This window comes from Argopecten irradians, chromosome 14 (assembly GCF_041381155.1).
Source record: "Argopecten irradians isolate NY chromosome 14, Ai_NY, whole genome shotgun sequence".
In the NCBI taxonomy this organism is placed as follows: domain Eukaryota; kingdom Metazoa; phylum Mollusca; class Bivalvia; order Pectinida; family Pectinidae; genus Argopecten; species Argopecten irradians.
The window spans coordinates 28102938-28121229 of NC_091147.1; the positions used below are offsets into that span (position 1 = coordinate 28102938).

An 18292-nucleotide genomic window follows, 5' to 3' on the forward strand; every position below is an offset into this window, starting at 1 on the left:
ATGTGTTCAAATGAGATGCCGTTTTAAGGTAATATCGCCTATTGAATCAAAACATAAACACGGGACTGGACTATATCGTATGTTAGCATGTAAACAAGTCTGTGAAATACTATCACTTTTCAAGACCGCTGTCTTAAAAAATAATTCAAATTTCTTTTTTTCACACTAGTTTAATCCGTTGATTTTCAAGGTCGATTTTAAAAAAAACGTTTCAAAATAAATATCTGCGAAAAGTCTCCGTACATAATAGCCCGAGATACTCTGACCCTGACACCAGACTTAGACATTGTGACAGATAGATGTCTGGCGTAGGGCCAGAGCGCAGTAGTACTCGAAAACCTGGAATAAGCCGACACCGTTTGGTATCGGGCCAGGTCATCTCCAATTCAGACTGACCTCCGAGAAGCGCAACTAACCTTAGTCTATTCAACAAATGAATATTATATCTACCCAAATATAGAAATCCGTCGAGATTAAAGGTGATTTGCGTACTACCAGAAAATGGCGACGACGACGAGGGAAATTTAAAGTTGCGAAAAAGAAACTACTGTGATGACACTGTAGAACATGCATGCGTGATGAAATTGATGGCTGTGAGAAGATGAATTATTCATTTGTTGAAAAGACCAAGGTAAGTGGCGATTCTCGGTGCTAATATTCTGTAAGTAGTCTGAATCGGAGATGACCTAGCCCGATACCAAACGGTGTCGGCTTATTCCATGTTTTCGGGTACTACTGCGCTCTGGCCCTACGCCAGACATCTATCTGTCATAATGTCTAAGTCTGGTGTCAGGGCCAGAGTCTCTCGGGCTACATACATAAGTCATAATCCATTATCGTATTTATCAAATTTTATAAAACTATGTAGAATACTGCGGGACTATCTTCTAGAACATTCAAGAACATTATAAAAAGCTATTTTCTGACACATCCGAAGGCCTCAGAAATATAGCTCATGATTAAGGAATGATTTTTATTTTTGTTGTTTACTCGTGTGTAATCTGCATTTGTTTGATAGATAAACGCGCGTCATTTAAAATATCTGTCCAACAAAATGAAGTTTACACACCAGTAAACAATAGAAAATGAAAACAATTCCTTATTTTTCCATTTCAACCGAGTATTTCTTTCAAATTTAATGTTCCGATAAAATAAAACTTCGTTATTCGATTGATGTAACAGCCGGTCAATTGATGGAATCCCGGAACAGATGGCCTCAATTTGGCGGGAAATGTTATCAAGATCAGAAAGTACATAAAATTGAGTTCCACAATAACACTATCTTTTTCATTATATTGATGCAATATTTTTCAAATATTTTATTTTCTGGAATATAATTTAAGAAATACATTACATTCAAATTGTGTAATTGAAAAATTAATAATACAAAAACAATATAGTCCAAATCTGATGAGCATTCACACTACTTCCGGGCAAGAAAGAATATTATTATTAAAGAATAAACCATTTTGGATACCATTTTATAACAATAATAAAATAAACAAAGATATCATTTTCTTTAGAAAACCGTTATTTGTAAAGTGCCTTCTAATAGGACGTTTTTCATAATAATGGTTGATAAATTTACATCCTGTTAATATCTAGGGTCATTTATTAGCGATATCCCTTGTATGCAGTGTGAATGTGTGAAGGTCTGTGTATTTTGGGAAGTCGCGGTATCTTCGAGTGTTATCTCTTTGCAATGGCGGACCCTCTTGTCAATTTTGTAGTGTTGTCACATTGAAGTATATGGTCAGACACATCGGACAGTACAACCCATGGGCAAACCAGTCGTTCCGCTTCCTGTATATCGAGCGTTAAAATTACTACTTCTAAGACTGTCATGCATCTCGGCCAGGCGACAGAACCATAAGGCTTCCTCATAGAGGCAATCGCTGAACTCCAGGTAAATCATGTTTGTCCATGGAGACGTAAGGAAGAAAAATCAGGTCGAAAAGAAAAAATCAGACTCCAAATTCAGTCGTCTATTACAATCATGCAATGGAGACAACATGTACAATTCTAACGCCCTAATAGTAGGCCAGGTCTTTTTGGTTTGTTGATTATAGTCCTTATAACAGCTTACAGAGATCAAACAGCGTGAGGTATTTGCATGCGCGTATTGTGAGACTGGTATGTGTTTGCGTTGTGACAATGGATCCTGTAATTATCTTATAGTGTCATCGCACTGAAGCATTCTATCCGGTCTGATACTGATAATGGATAAACTAGTAGCCGACTCATCTTTTAATTACACAAAAATGTCAAGAGCTATTCTGACACAATACAGAAGTTTAAAAGATTCATCACATGTACTCGACGTTAGAAGACGAATGAATTAATGGAGTTTCTGGATTTATCCAAAAACTCATAATAAATTCAAAACGAATACATATAGCTCCAGGTGATAAGAGGTAGCAGACATTCGATGAAAACTAAACATATAAGATGCATATTTGTAATGCACAAGGATCAGACAAACATATAGGTCAACGCACTTTTTTTAAAAGAGAGGGTAGTCGAAAAGGTGCGTTCGTTGTCAAATGATTTTTAAAATGTAAAAATTATCGAACTTATTCATCATTTAACTGAATTTCATCTTAATACATATGGTTATTATTACTGTAAATTACCAAGATGATTACAATATTAGTTAACACTCGAGATCGATGGAGTCCCCTATCAAATTGTTTTGTATAAATTACTACATTAAAAATATAAAAATAAATCAATATGCAATACAAGTTTACCAAGGCTTCAGCTAAGACTTGACCTAAAACATATACGACCCTATGATAAGCAAAGAGGGCCTGTCGTTCCGAGAAAGCTATCAATCTATTACCTGGAACGGCATGTCATATCTTGTATCTGTTTTAAGACAACACCGGATGACAGGAACAGGAGGCCATTGAAGTTCAAACAAGGCGACAATGCGAATTCTACGTCTCTGATATCATTACCTAGCCTGTTAGTATTTCTCTTCCTTGTTGAGTATCTCAGTCAGTCAAGTTTTTCGGTTATCGGAAAGATAACGTGGAGACCAACATGTGTTTTTCTTCCTGTTTGGTTAGGTCGCTTTTCAGCAGTGTATTTTTAAAAGTTGTTTACTATATCTCAAGTGTCATCTTAAGGTGGCTCCATACGATTTGGAAAACCCATGTCATACTTTCTAAAGACTCATGATTCACGAGTTCAAATTTGTAAAGACAAAATGTTTTTTTAACTACTTTTTTAGTTATTTGAGCGTAAAATACACCATCGGTGGCTATTTGCCTTGACAAAAAATACTATTTTGTGTAATATAAGAAAGAATGCAGCCTCAATCCTGTTAAAATTTTGTCTTGAACGTCAACGATTTCAATTGCTGCCTCAAGATTATTTTTGCAACGACCGTTTCTATATATAAAAATCATGTTGATTTGTATTTTGCCATGATACCATAATTTTCGAACATTTCATAAAAACATAGGTTCTTTGATCAAATTTTAACATTTCTTTACTCATAACCTCATTATAAGTTCATTCTGCTTTGATGGGTCATATTTGACAAATTTTAAATACATGCAACAAAATACATCCCAAATCAGTTCGTATGTTTCTGTGATATTACATGTGGTTTTATGTCCGTTTATAATGATGACCTTTTCCATATTTTGGGTTTTATAGAAATCCGTATGTGATTTCGGTCCGGACGGTCCCCTTGTAGAATTCGAATATTATTTACTGTAATTTCGCGAAACCACGACAAGTCATAGTATGGAAATGATGTTAAAATAATCATTGCGTTCCTTTTTTCGTCTGGTTTTTACTTGAATGAAAATCCTTTAAAATCCATGTTTAAAAAAATCATTTGATGAAGCGCGTTTCGAAATTTCAATTTCTAATCGCTGTGGCTTACAAAGACCTTGTTAAATACAAACACTCATTTGATGATCTATTTATCTGCAATGACAAAAACCGTTACAAAATAAAACAAAAACAATTTGATTATACTTATAGACGAGAGCATGAAAGTATACTTAATATGTCCGAGAGGAAAATAGAAGTTTCATGGAAATTAATATTTTGATGACGCAAATGTTACTTTTAAAGGCGTGCTTTAGAAATGTATTGATAAAATTTATGAGGTTATCATCTCTCTTTTTTTAACATTTTCGTTTGGGAACACACACATCTTGAAAGGGACACACGTGATATGTCAATGTCACAACTGCCAAGGACATATCGAATCCATGTGCCTTATAAAAACTTTTTGATAAGTACTATTAAATATGGGACAAAGAAGTATTTCTTACCGGGTGGACAAAAAAAAGTCAAATTTTCGAGGCGATCTGAAAAAAAGACTTTTTTGTCAACACACAATTAAAATTACTTCTTTGTCCCATATTTACCATTTGAAGTAATTCGTATCCTACACACTTACGTTTGATGGGATCCTGTGACGTCTGGAAAATCCTGTTATTACTTCTTCGACCCATACTATTAAATATATATATATATATATATAAGGTATTTACCTCATTAGCCATAAGAAATGATATTTCTCATCGTATAATCATCTATCAATTACCAATCATTATGTTAAGTTTATGACATGACAGAATGACAGAAAACAAAAACTTTAAAATAACCCACCTTAAAATATGATTATATCGTTGATATAAAGAAATACCTATGAGTTGCTAACTAATCTGAACTGGTTTACATAAATTATCCTTAAAACAGAAGTTCACAGAATATTTGTCACGGTTTCTGGATAAACGTTCTCAATTCAAACTGATTTAATTACAAATTTACATCTTTGAGTCTATCAGGATCTCTGGATTACTAGTCTGGCGCTCAACAGATCGAGCTAAAGAGAAATTCTCTCTAGCCAAGAAATATTCATTATATAATTCATATTTCTTCTACCATAAAACGAACTAAGTAACAAGAAATGGATAATGGATACATAAACATTTCCCACTTCAACATCTGTAGTTTAACCTGCCTATTTGAGGCTAAATTCTGACGTTGGTTTGCGTTCGTATCCTATAACTGAAGAGCACTTTTGTTTAAAAAAACCCACATGTTGATAATGTATCAAGTGGTCGTCTGGCACCCGACTTATGTAGTTTAAACAAGTATCATCGCATTGTCGGGTGAGCGCTAGTGCTGATAGGAGGGAAGTCAGCTTTATTGCGGGCACTGCATACACGTAAGTTAAATAATATCGGTCGATACAATTCTATATCAAGTCTTATCATTTGTCATTTAAGTATCATAAAACTTTATTTATATTAAGATTAATGTAAAGCAATGTAATGCTCAATATAATATATTGTACGCGGCAATATGGTCCATTCGAATGTTTATTAATTCAAAAATAATTTGGTATCAATTGAAAATATATCTTTGAAAGAGTTCGCTGAATATAGAAAACATATTTTGAATTTTTCTCTACCAAAAGCCAAAGGAAAGATATTATTTTCGTTTTTCATTTGTTTATTTCAACCCAAACTTAAAACCCAAATAAAAATATTTACTGCAAAATCCACATATGCTTAAAATATAGTTGGGCATGCATTTGATAGAGCAGAAGCTGTTTTTAATACCTTAAACGGTAAAGAAAAGAACTCCTTTATATGAAAGAGGATTAGTTGCAAAAACATTTTGCTTAACTACTCTCCAGTATGTATTAAAGAAGAACCACAATAGGTAACCATAGTAGATTTATTTACATTTATTACATAATTTGTTTACACCAATCTATATACGAGGAAATATAATATTTTAGCTATTATCCCGACCATTCAATGAAACCTTGTTATATTGCACTGTTCGAAGTTATATTGCACGCTTCCATGGAAACGTTACATTGCACGGTTCGAGATGTTATATTGCACGGCTTTAGGAACACCTCGCTGTTGTTGTTTAGTTTTGTAGAAAACTTCAGAGGAATCGCGCGTAACAGTGAGTTGCGTTATTATGACATCACAAAGGTTCACGCTCAATTTCGCGCTAGCTTTATAGATCTTGAAACAAGCAGGTCATGTTGACGTTTATCGAGTAGACGACGGACAACGGCGAATGTATTAATTTTAAAGGCTGTATGTAGGTCTAATAATGTAAAAGAAGATAAAAAGACATCCAAACCAGATTTACAACGTGACGTACTTAGGCTATGCGTCAATCTTCAATAGGATTTGAAGTTTTTACCTTCGGTACGGTGCTGATAATTTTGTTAAGTGATTGTCGTATTCGTTTTATAAAAATATTAAACTGAAAAACTGGTGATTACGTAATAAAACAAGTACACCTCTATGTATGCGGTGTTTAGCGTGTTTTTGACACTGCGGTATATTTGTGTCTTTTTTTATAGTTGAAATCTTGCTTGCAGGAGGGCGTTATAATTCGGCCTCGTGCAATACGACATTTGTTGATTACCACCACCTCGGGTTAAATTTTATGAACATGAGCACAGTAACCCATGAAATATTTGTATAATATATAATAAATTGACAACCAAATGTGAATTCTTCTAAAACAGGACCATGTATCAATTAATGCAACTTTTTCACATAAAAAAATAATTAATTAGATACATAGCATACTCTTCCGAATGAAGTACTGGTTACACTTATGTTTGCATTCCATATATATATATATATCTTTTGAAACTTAAAACTTAATCTTTATAACAGTTTTCTGATAATTTTGAAATTAATTTCCGTAAGAAAATTAATTTTCAAAAAATCCAGACTTGTATACCCTGTCACAGTGCAAACTAGAAAGTATATGCGTGTATAAGTCGAGCACAACGACTTTGTCTTCACTGGTCACGGAATTGTGTTGTATATATCTTATTTTTCAAAATTTATAATTAAAAAACTATCAAAAGTTATTACCAAAAGATCCATCAATATTAACAAGCAGTTTACCACTGATGCTTAAATATTAATCAATAATTTAAGTAAATTAAAATAATTCATGATTAGTTTATACACAAGGATCTGAGTAGTTGTTACTGTAACCGTTTATATAAACATGGAGCCACCAGAGTGCCCTAATACCACTTTAAGACATTTTAGAGGTCTAGATCAGACATCGGTGAACATCAAACTCTACATAGAACTATACAGCAAATTTCACAGAACATAATATCAAAAAAAGTTTTGATCCTCCGCCCCACTCCCCCAAATATTACAGTAGGATATGTAGCTCTTAAATTAACATTTTCTGCTTCTTATGCGGGTATAAACTCTCTCGAGAAAGTCAGTTGGTTAAAAAAAAACCAATATCAAAAAAAGTTTTGTTCCTCTGCCCCACTCCCCCAAATATTACAAATATTACAGTAGGATATGTGGCTCTTAAATTAACATTTTCCGCTTCTTATGCGGGGATAAACTCTCTCGAGAAAGTAAGTTGGTTAACATTCTTTAGTGTTGATTAGAAGGAACTAATTGTCCGTGTTTTACTTTTTACAGGTGACGATGTTATCCTTTTTTGTATTCCTGGGACTGTACCTTAGTACAGCCCTAGCCAGTCCTTGCTGTAGTGTGTGTGACTGCGAATCCAACGTCATAAAATGCGAATCCAAAGCTCTTGACGATATTCCGCTCTGTGCACCTGCTGATGTGAATGGATACACAGAAATGCGACTAGCAAACAACATGATACCATCAAGCCTGACTTTTAGTCGTATTCCAGATACAATAAAAGTTCTTGATTTGTCCAATAACACGCTATCAACCTTTAACGTTGACAAAGTCCGTTACAGCCTGGAGACGTTAGACCTGAGTGGTAACGAGCTGCGTCGGGTACCTACGCTTGACAAGCTGCCGTCCCTGCATGACCTTGACATCACATCAAATCCAATTCCCTCTACCAGCGCGGGATTCCCAGACGCCATTTTCCGACAGCTAGGGACTAATCTCACAGCCCTTCATATTGGACACCCGCAAACCTTCATGACCTTTCCTCACACTATCAGTACCCATCTTCCCAAGCTTGAAACTTTAGAAATCAATGGCGCACATCCAGCTTTCAGTAATTTGCCACCAACGGCATTCAGAGCTTTCGAGTTGGTGCTTCACTACCTTTACATAAGGAACACCCATCTTTACGCCGTCCCTCTGACTTTGAGAAGACTTAGGAACCTGCGAGAACTTTACTTTGAGGGAAACCCTATTCACGATTATGGACTGCTACCCGAGGCTTTTAGTGGACTTAATAGTCTAGAGCTTTTGTCATTGAAAAACGACAGCCTGACCACATTCCCTGCCATCGTGAATAATCTCAGTGACAAATTGAAAACACTCATACTCGACGACAACATGCTTCTATTCATACGCGAGAACGCCCTTAACATGGTCAATAGGAGCAACATTGAAAAGCTGTCTCTCCGCGGGTGTCAGCTTGACAGAATTCCCGGAGCAATGGCAGATGACAGCGGAACCTACCTCCAGGGGTTAAAAGTTTTAGATTTATCAAACAACAAGATCCAGAGCATTGACCGCAATGACCTTCACGATCTCCAAAGTCTCCAAAGTGTCTCCTTTAGCCAGAATCCTCTCGCTTACGTGTCGACATTAGCGTTCAAGAATCTCGAAAGGTTAGCTTTTATCGATTTCAGCAGTACAAGCCTCAAGGTTATCCCAATGGCGTTGACAAATATCAATAGACATGGCCTCGACATCGACCTAAGGAATACAGATGTTGAATGTGTTTGCGAACTAGCCTGTTTTGAGAAGTATTACCGGTTGCATGGATTTAAGGTCCATGGAGACTGTGAAACCGTCAGTGTTAGTTTGTCGAGCTACCTAAATACGACGGTACCAGCTTGTCCGAACTACTTGGGTACACAGTTCCCTACCTGTAAAACAGTTAATTAAGTATACACGCCGCATGTGAATACTACCATTATCTCCCTATCGACTGATTTTGGCTTCGTAAATTGTAAATATGCTAAATTAATTGTGATAAATTGACATTCTATGACATGTGTCATTAGAATGGAGAATAATGATTCTGCTTATCTCAACTAAGTTGCCGCTGTGTTAAAATTTGAATTCGCTTCTAAAATAATGGTGAAGCCTATGACGTATGATGTCTGAGCATGAGCAATGACTTCTTAGAATCAAACATCTCCACCGTTTCATGTGATGATTATTCACAGTAGTATATTTCGTTTCTCAAGCAGTTGATATTCGTTTAATGAACGTCGATAATTCGTGAGAAAAACCATTATCGTACAACGATCATATATTTTAGAAGAAAAAATAACGTGGATATTTGTAAGAAAATCCACCAAAAAGATTCATTCATGATGTCCTTCAATAACAGACTGACGGTTTTGAGTAATTCAGTGATTTCTTTAACTAGTTGATTCCAAAGTGTCTTACTCAGTGCTTGAATAAATCCTAATTTCTGCAAGGTAAACCTTGTTTGTTCTTATATCAGAGAATGCTATTACTGAAGAACAATATTCTTTCCTTTCATATGATATTTTAAGAAAAGAGTTTTGCAAGCCCTGGGGAAAATCTAAATTCTATAATTAAATTAAGAAGTTACTACAACTACCAATATTTCAACGCAAATTATTCTGTAGATTTTCTTGGCGTCATTTTATTAATTCTATCATGACGTCACAATGTCAGTTCCGCCAATAGAATCGTTTCAGGTTATAATAATTTTCTTTGTTTTCATACTAAATCTGGCCTTCTGATTAACAAACACTTTTTTGCATACCACTATGGAAAAAAAATCCGATAATACCTCGGCGTTATGGAGACGTCACTTTGTTGTGTATATTGATTCAGAAAAAGAATCCCTTGAAAAGTCACTAGAATGGTACATTTAAACATAGTTTATTGTATCAAATAGATTATAAAATTAATTAAGGATTAACTTGAACAGCTAATTTATGTTATGGAGATAAAACACAAAAATCTGAGTGTACTCAAAATATATTTCTTTCACACCTAGGGGTGTAAAACTGGCTGGTCTAAGGCAATACACTCATGTCGCCTGAGGCTGTATTGCAGTAAAGCCTCGTGACGTCACAGCGTCAACAAAATTACTATTTTCTCGATAAAATTTTAACATTTTTTTTTCTCAAACTTGGCTGGTTTTTCTATAAAAGATGCAAAAACGGAATTTGTATAAAAAATATCACGTAATTTTCCATGTATGGAAAATCGGCTTCCAGTCGTGGATTTCTTCGAATTGTTTTTAAAATGGCGGGATATTATAGTTATAAAATTACAATAAAACGTCGAGGTATGAAAGTAAAAATACTCTTTCATAAGTGGATATGAAGGATAGAAATATTCTACATTCGGGATCACAAATTTTCGGCAAGCCTCGGGTTTTACATATTTCGACCCTCGGGTAGAATATCCCTATCCTTCATAGCCACATATAAAAGAGTCTTATAATATATAGCGAGGCTGTATTACATGGCTACTCATGCAATAAAACCTCGGAACGTCACAACACTAACAAAATACTGTTTTCTCGTTAATTTTTAAAAGCAATTTCAGAAACTAGGCTGGTATTATTGGAATGGTCGGATTTACAAAAAAAATGTATCGCGCATTTTTATGTTTGGATATTTGATTTGCAGCCGCCTTTTACAAAATGGCGTTAGCATCTGTTATGATAAGTATCTCACAGTATGAGAATAATAGAACCTTATTATTCCTTTTATAGTGGAGCAGATAAGTGCAGAAATTTGGCTAAATTGTGCACATTATGATAAAAGCATGAAACTTGGCACAAATGAAGTTTAGGCCAAAAGAAAACTTTTTGGCATCTGGGCCATCGCGAATTAACCTTATGACGTCACTGGCGGCCATTTTCCAAGATGGCGGCCAAATTTTTCAAAAACCTTAATTTAGATCAATAATGAGCAATGTTTCTGATTTTTTCCCTTTATTCATTCCTAAATGATGTATGAATGAAAAATAAAACATTTGCGACATTGATTTTTTTTTTAAATTGATAGAAGTTAAAGAAATTCTTTATCAATCCATTTTCCAAGAAGTTTTTTTCAAAAACCTCATTATAGATCAATGGCAAGCAATTTTTATTCATTTTTTTCATTTTATACATCCCTAATTGAAGTATGAATGAAAAAGAAATATTTGCGACACTAATTAAAAAAAAGTAATAGGATTTTAAATTTTTTGTATATCAATTTGACGTCAATAGGTGTCATTTTCCAAGATGGCCGCCAAAACTTTTCAAAAACCTCATTATAGATCAATGGTTAGCAATATTTCTAATTTTTTTCATTTTATTAATTCAAATTTCATTTATGAATGAAGAATAAAACATTTGCGAAACTAATTTTTTAAAATTTATATAACATTAAGAAATCTTATATCAATTTGACATTGATAGGTGTCATTTTCCAAGATGGCCGCGAAAACTTTTCAAAAATCTCATTATAGATCAATGGTTAGCAATTTTTCTGATATTTTCATTTTATTAATTCCAACTTCATGTATAAATTGAAAATAAAACATTGACGACACTATTTTTTTCTAAATTAGTAGAAGTTTAAGAAATTTTATATCAATTTGACGTCAAATAAAGAATGACAATAGTTGTCATTTTCCAAGATGGCCGCCATTTTTTTCAAAAACTTCATTTAAGCTCAGTAGTAAGCAATATTTTTTATTTTTCTTTTTACTTTATTCATTCCTAATTGATGTATCATTGAAAAATAAAATGTTTGCAATACTAATTAAAAAAATTTTATAATTTAAGAAATTTTTAAAAAGTAAGTCGTCATTGGGTGTCCTTTTCCAAGATGACATTTGCTGAAAACAATTGATGTTTGTAATATCAGCACATGTACTAGAGGATGCTATATGACATCATTGCTGCCTTTTTCTAAAATGGCTGCCTAAAGCACTGACCGTTTTCTTTTTTTCTTTGAAGTCTATCGAACTTATTTTCTTTCTCAAATGATGTTTGAACATTTAATAAGTAATTGAATACATTTCAAATAATTATTTTGACAAAAGTACTTCAGGGAAATTTAATATGAAGGCATTGACTGCTATTTTACAATATGCCGCTGAAATTGCCATATTAATGATAGATTTTTTGGCCGATTTGTTTTGTCAAATTATCCAGCTTTTACTGTATAAACCATTTGTCGCATTAAAGGGCAATTTGTTTGTTTGTTTGTTTGATTATTTAACGTCCCATTAACAGCTATGGTCGTGTAAGGACGGCCTCCCATGTATGCGGTGTGTTAAGTGTATGTTGTGCGAGGTGCGTGTTTTGGGAGACTGCGGTATATTCATGTTGTGTCTTCTGATTAGTGGAACTGTTGCCCTTTTTAGGTCATTTGACCCGAAGGGTCAGGATGCCCTATAGTCGTCATGTTTCCGACAAAGTGTTCTTATTTTTGAGGTCGATCCGAAATCCAAGATGGCCGCCACAGCCGCCATCTTGAAAACACATTTTGAACTTCTTCTCAAGTTCTACCGGTGCGATTTGGCTGAAATGATCCTGACATGGTCCCGACAAAGTGTTCTTATTTTTCGGGTCGATCCGAAATCCAAGATGGCCGCCACAACCGCCATCTTGAAAACACATTTTAAACTTATCAAGTTCTACTGGTGCGATTTGGCTGAAACTTCCCTGAAATGATCCTGACATGGTCCCGACAAAGTGTTCTTATTTTTCGGGTTGATCCAAAATCAAAGATGGCCGCCACAGCCGCCATTTTGAAAACACATTTTGAACTTCTTCTCAAGTTCTACCGGTGCGATTTCGCTGAAACTTGCATGAGATGATCCTGACATGGTCCCAACAAAGTGTTGTTACATCTCTGGTTGGTCCCAAATCGAAGATGGCTACCATGACACTGTATCTAATTATTTCCTATATGATTATTGCCAAGGTAGTCAGATGACCGTTAAGGCCCTTGGGCCTCTTGCTATAGTTCTATATCACTGAAGCATGCCGCCAAAGACACCAAGCAACACACCCCATTAAAGGGCAAATTGGCGGTATATCTTCTATTCAGTTGTATTTCATGTATGCCAATAGGACTAAGTCAAAATAGCATACAAGTCTTTGTAATCCTTTCACCAAGGATGTTCTGTTAACTAAAACAAGTTAACCTCAAGTATAATTATTTGCATTGATGTTATCTTTCAATAGAGAGCAGTGACTATGTACTTTGAATGTTTTTAATCCTTTATTTATGATTCTACATTATACCCTGAAATACATGCCTATGAAAGTATATGATCTGTTTAAAGCACATACATGTACATGAATGTACACTATGAAACTGTGGTACAGTATTAGGTTGACATTTTAAAGCTGAAAACATACATTCTTTTCAAAATAATCATAACCATATATTTTTTATCATGCTAAGCTTTATACTAATGCTATCAAGGTTGGTTGATACAATAACATTCAAATGTAGTACCTAGTTATCTACGTAGAAATCACAAACAATTTTGGCATCAAATTAAGAGAATTAAAGAGTTCTGAATATATATTTTGTAGTTTTCTTTGAAAATTAAATATAATTATCATAACATTTTAATTCTATATTTCAGCATTACGTCTGAAATTTGAAACTGACAAATAGGTCAAGGTCATCCATATTAAGAATCCTGTTAGCCCATTATATCAGCATGTTACAGGCCCAATAACATTTATCTAGGCTTTCCAGAACCTGTCAAGAAGTTGTTTAAAGATTTAAGGTTATGCCAAAGCATATGTGACCTTAAGCAAAGGTCATTCATATTAACATATTAATTTGTAGTAGACCTTCATTTATTTCAGCATGCTGTAGACCCCCTATCAGATCTCTAGACATTCCAGAACTTGACAAGTGCCATTTGAAAGTTGTAGGTGTTTAGGGCCCAGTGACATTGAATGAAGGTCAAAGTCATTTATGTTAACAAACTTAGTAGTCCTTTAAATTATTATTATTGCTCTTCATGCAATAACAGGTATATTGGCGTTCCAGAACTTGACAAGAAGATTTTTAATTAAATTTCCGAAGAATTCCACTTTAGAACTTTGACCATTATTTCCAACCGGAAGTTGCCCTTTTAAAGAATAACAATTACATTAGTTGTTGCTTGCATCTTTTTATTCTAGATAACAGATCCAAAAAAGAAAGAAATTCGTTAAGCAGTTAACGAAATATTGACAAATGTAAGTTAAAATCAGGAAGCGAGTTCAGAGCGGCCATATTTGATTTTTGACCAAGATAAAATGGCTGATATCACGCCTTCAACTCATGCCATACACAATGGCGACACGTTCATTTACATATATTTTACCATTTCGGAGATCGTTTAATTTTATACAATATTAGATGCAGAAGAATAAAAAACAATAGGTCTTTCACCCGAAGCCCTAACAATTATTTTTAATTATTATTGGTAATAAAGACAATAACTAATTTAATCATATAAACATTGTTTGAGAAGGATCAACGGTGAAACGGAGAAAAAAAGACTTACAATTACATTCTGAAATGGGCTATTTAAGTGTTTTTGGTGGCCTTGGAAAATTGCCGCCAGTGACGGCGTGTTTATGTCTGTAAATTCTTTTTATTTAGAAACAAAATGTTTATTTATTCATTTTCAACATTTTAGTATCATTTTAGTATCATTTACGCAGTTTAAAAATGAGTAAATCCTCTAAAAAATAAATCTATTACGGGGTTTTAATCGATGTTGGCGGCCATCTTGGAAAATGGCCGCCGTTAACGTCATCAGAAAATGTCGCTTAATACTACATTTAAAAAATGATAAAGTCAAAAATTAATTCAGTCATTTAATCAAAAGTGGAGAAGGTTTAAGGGCGAAAAATTTCAAAAAAAGGTTACAATAAATCTGAATGGGGTTTTACAATTAATCTGAAATGGGGTTTTTAAGTGTTTTTGGCGGCCATCTTGGAAAATGGCCGCCATTGACATCATCAGAAAATGCCGATAAATAATATCTTTAAAAAAATAATAAAGTCGACAATTCATCCAATCATTAAAACATTGTTTGAGAAGGATTAATGGCAAAAAAAATCATAAAAAAGACCTACAATTAATCTGAAATGGAGTTTCAAAATGTTTTTGGCAGCCATATTGGAAAATGGCCGCCAGTGACGTCATATGGCTAATTCGCGATGGCCCAGAGGCCAAATTTTTTTCTTTTGGCCTAAACTTCATTTGTACCGAATTTCATGCTTTTATCATAATGTGCACGAAATATGCACTTATCTGCCCCACTATTAGGCCACGGGCTAGGAAGGTCCCACATGCACCCCCTCCCCAAACCTCCGAACCAATATTTTTCTTAAAAATGTTAACATTGCATAAGTTGGAACGAACTTGGTTATGACGTCATCAAGATGGCCGCCACCTCGAATTTCACTGAAAAATTAAAATAGTCATAACATTGACATTTTTCAACCGAAATAGACAAATGAGGTATCAAAATGACCACAATAGAAAATCAAATACATATCAGGACCAAATAATCCAATATATGCAGTGAGTTCTACGCAGGAAATGAAAATATCGGATTTTAAGCTCAAAAATGGTATTTTTTTAGCAATTTTTTCATATTTGGCTTGACGCAGCAAACAAGTTTTCCAACAGCAAACTTTTATTTCTAATCGTTTTTTTTAACTTATGAATTAGTTTAAACAACAACAACAATACCAATGTTAACATTGACTAATAGCATCTTACATGGAGCCAGTCAAGTGGACGGGGATATCTCAACCTGAGTGAAAGATTTTGGCTAATTAAACCGAGGCTTGCCGAGGGTTGATTGTCAAAATCTTTCATGAGGGTTGATACATCCCTGTCCACCTGACTGGCCACATGTAAGATTCTTTTTCTCCCATACTGTAACGAGCAAAGGTAATAATTCTTTCGACATGAACGTCACTGTGCGTAAAAATGGTCGCCGCGTGTCTTGATGACGACACTGTCTAGCGCGTGTGAGCTGTCTTTTCCCTACCCCGGTAAAAGACAGAGGTATCTTTTCCCTAACAACCGCGGGATAACCTTGTCAAGTATGGGAGAAAGAGTTATCCCGCAGTTTGCTAAGGAAAAGATAACTCTGTCTTTTACCGGAAAAGGGCAGCTCGCACGCAGTTGATAATGACGTCATCAATACATGCAGAGATTATTGTCGAGGACGTCATTAATTGTCAACACTATAAAAATAATTTCTAATCTGATTTTTTTGTAATAGGAGAAAAACAATCTTACTTGGGTCAAGTGGACAGAGATATCTCAATTGTGAAAGATTATGGCCAACAACCCTCGGCAAGCCTCTGGCTGACCAGCCAAAGTCTTTCACTCGGGTTGGAATTAATAGAATTTTACATGGGTCTGTCAAGTGGACAGGGATATCTCAACCCGAGTGAAAGATTTTGGCTGGTCAACACGAGGCTTGCCGAGAGATGACCAGACAAAATATTTTACGAGGTTTGACATATCCCTGTACACCTGACTGACCCATGTACATATGTAAGATTATTTTTCTTCCATGCTTTACCAAAAAATGGTGAAAATTCAGTCAACATGAACGTCGCTGTGCGTAAAATGGTCCCCGCAGGTAATGATGACGTCACTTTCTAGCGCGTATGAGTTGTCTTTTCCCTACCCCGGTAAACGACAGAGTTATCTTTTCCCTAGCAACCGCAGGATAACCCTGTGAAGTATGGGAGAAATCCCTGTCCACTTGAGAGAGCCATGTTATATTATATTAATCATTTTAAATGTCGATATGAAGGACAAGAATATTGTACCTTTAGGGATCACACAATATCTTAGATCCCTCGGCAAGCGTAAGTTATTACATTTCTGTTCCTCTCAGGAAGAATATCCCTATCCTTCATAGCCACATAAGATAGAGGCTTTATCTAATTAGTTACCATCATAAAAGTCGAAGTAAAGAATAATTTTAACTTTATTTTTTATCATTTGTCTTTCTTTGAATGATTCCAAGCCGACTGCAAAATGCAGAAATGACAAAAATACAGGTTAGAAATGGACACACTTCCGATTGGATGGCAAAATCACGCCTAGCTCTCAAAATTATTTCGTTTAAAAGACTTAAGTATATAATGATGAAATAGCAATGTGCCCCAAAGCTATATGCAAAACTCATTTCATAGCTTAGAACTGTCATGGGTTCAATTAACAAGAAGCTGTCTGTCCCATTAACAAATCAAATCAAATCAATTTGATATACATTTGCGATATAGCAATCAAGCAACAATTTTAGTCGCGTATGCAACTATATGGCTAGATTTACCCCTATTACCCCCATCGAGTCCCTCGCCCGATAGCGAATGTAGCTGTAAATAGCTATCCAAATTTGAATCCAAACCCACAGGAATATTGCATAAAGTTATGAGCTATATTTGTAGAAGGTATGTATAGAAATATATGGCCAAGTGACCCCTTTTGACCCCACCCCAGGCCCTATAGAGAACAACCTACTAAATGCTTTTCGATAGAACACAGTGTTTACGTTATGGCATCTACTTCTAACATTATTGAATTCCGGTGAACTACCATGTTTTATACTTAAAGTATACGTACTCACAATAGAAAGAAAAAAAGAAGGTGTCTTTCAGCTCAAACTCTCACCAGGGTAGCGATTTTGAAATAAGGTTCATTCGGCACTGAAAAATCATGAAATTTTCACGTTTGTGCCTTCTAATTATCAATATTGATATTTTTTAACTTTAACTTCAATCTGAATATCCAAAGTCATAACATGGTTATCTATGAAAAATGAATGCTCGGATCAAAATTTTATCCTGTGCTCAATGTTGTATACACAGGGGCCATTTCGAAAGTCTTTTTTTTTCATTTAGTTGGTTATTCCTGTATGACCAGTCAAAACCAATTGTTCAATTTCTATTCCAGATGCTTCATAGATATTATGAGCGAAAGAAGATATATGTAATATGAGCAATATCTGTTTGTAACTTTCCGAAAAGAAATCATTTACAACTTTACCACCAAATTAACCTCTTTTGTCCCCCCAGGCCCCCATGTGGTCAGCAATTGTACGAATTTGAACTTCCACACCATGAGGATAATACACGTCAAATTTATTTTCAAGAATTCGTTATTGTGAATTGTTGACGGACGCAATAGTAAGGCATAAGCTCATACCTAATATATATCTGTTTGTCATACCAATTCGATGACGAAAGGGACGTAATTCGTTAAACAGTGTTATAATGCGCGTATTTCATAATTTTATTTCATATTTTGGAATGAAATGTGTGATAC

At 34.7% G+C, this 18292-nt stretch overlaps 1 protein-coding gene across 1 annotated transcript; it reads left to right on the forward strand.

The window, feature by feature from the left end:
• Nucleotides 1-5053: 5053 nt before the first annotated feature.
• Nucleotides 5054-9420, forward strand: LOC138307529 (carboxypeptidase N subunit 2-like). Its single transcript, XM_069248327.1, has 2 exons — nt 5054-5197; nt 7467-9420. Exon 2 carries the CDS (start codon nt 7473-7475, stop codon nt 8871-8873), a length of 1401 nt encoding a protein of 466 aa, XP_069104428.1. The 5' UTR covers nt 5054-5197; nt 7467-7472; the 3' UTR covers nt 8874-9420.
• Nucleotides 9421-18292: the final 8872 nt, after the last annotated feature.

What these genes read in the sequence shown, in the direction of transcription:
- LOC138307529 (XM_069248327.1), top strand. Translation starts at nt 7,473, where the DNA reads ATGTTATCCTTTTTTGTATTCCTGGGACTGTACCTTAGTACAGCCCTA.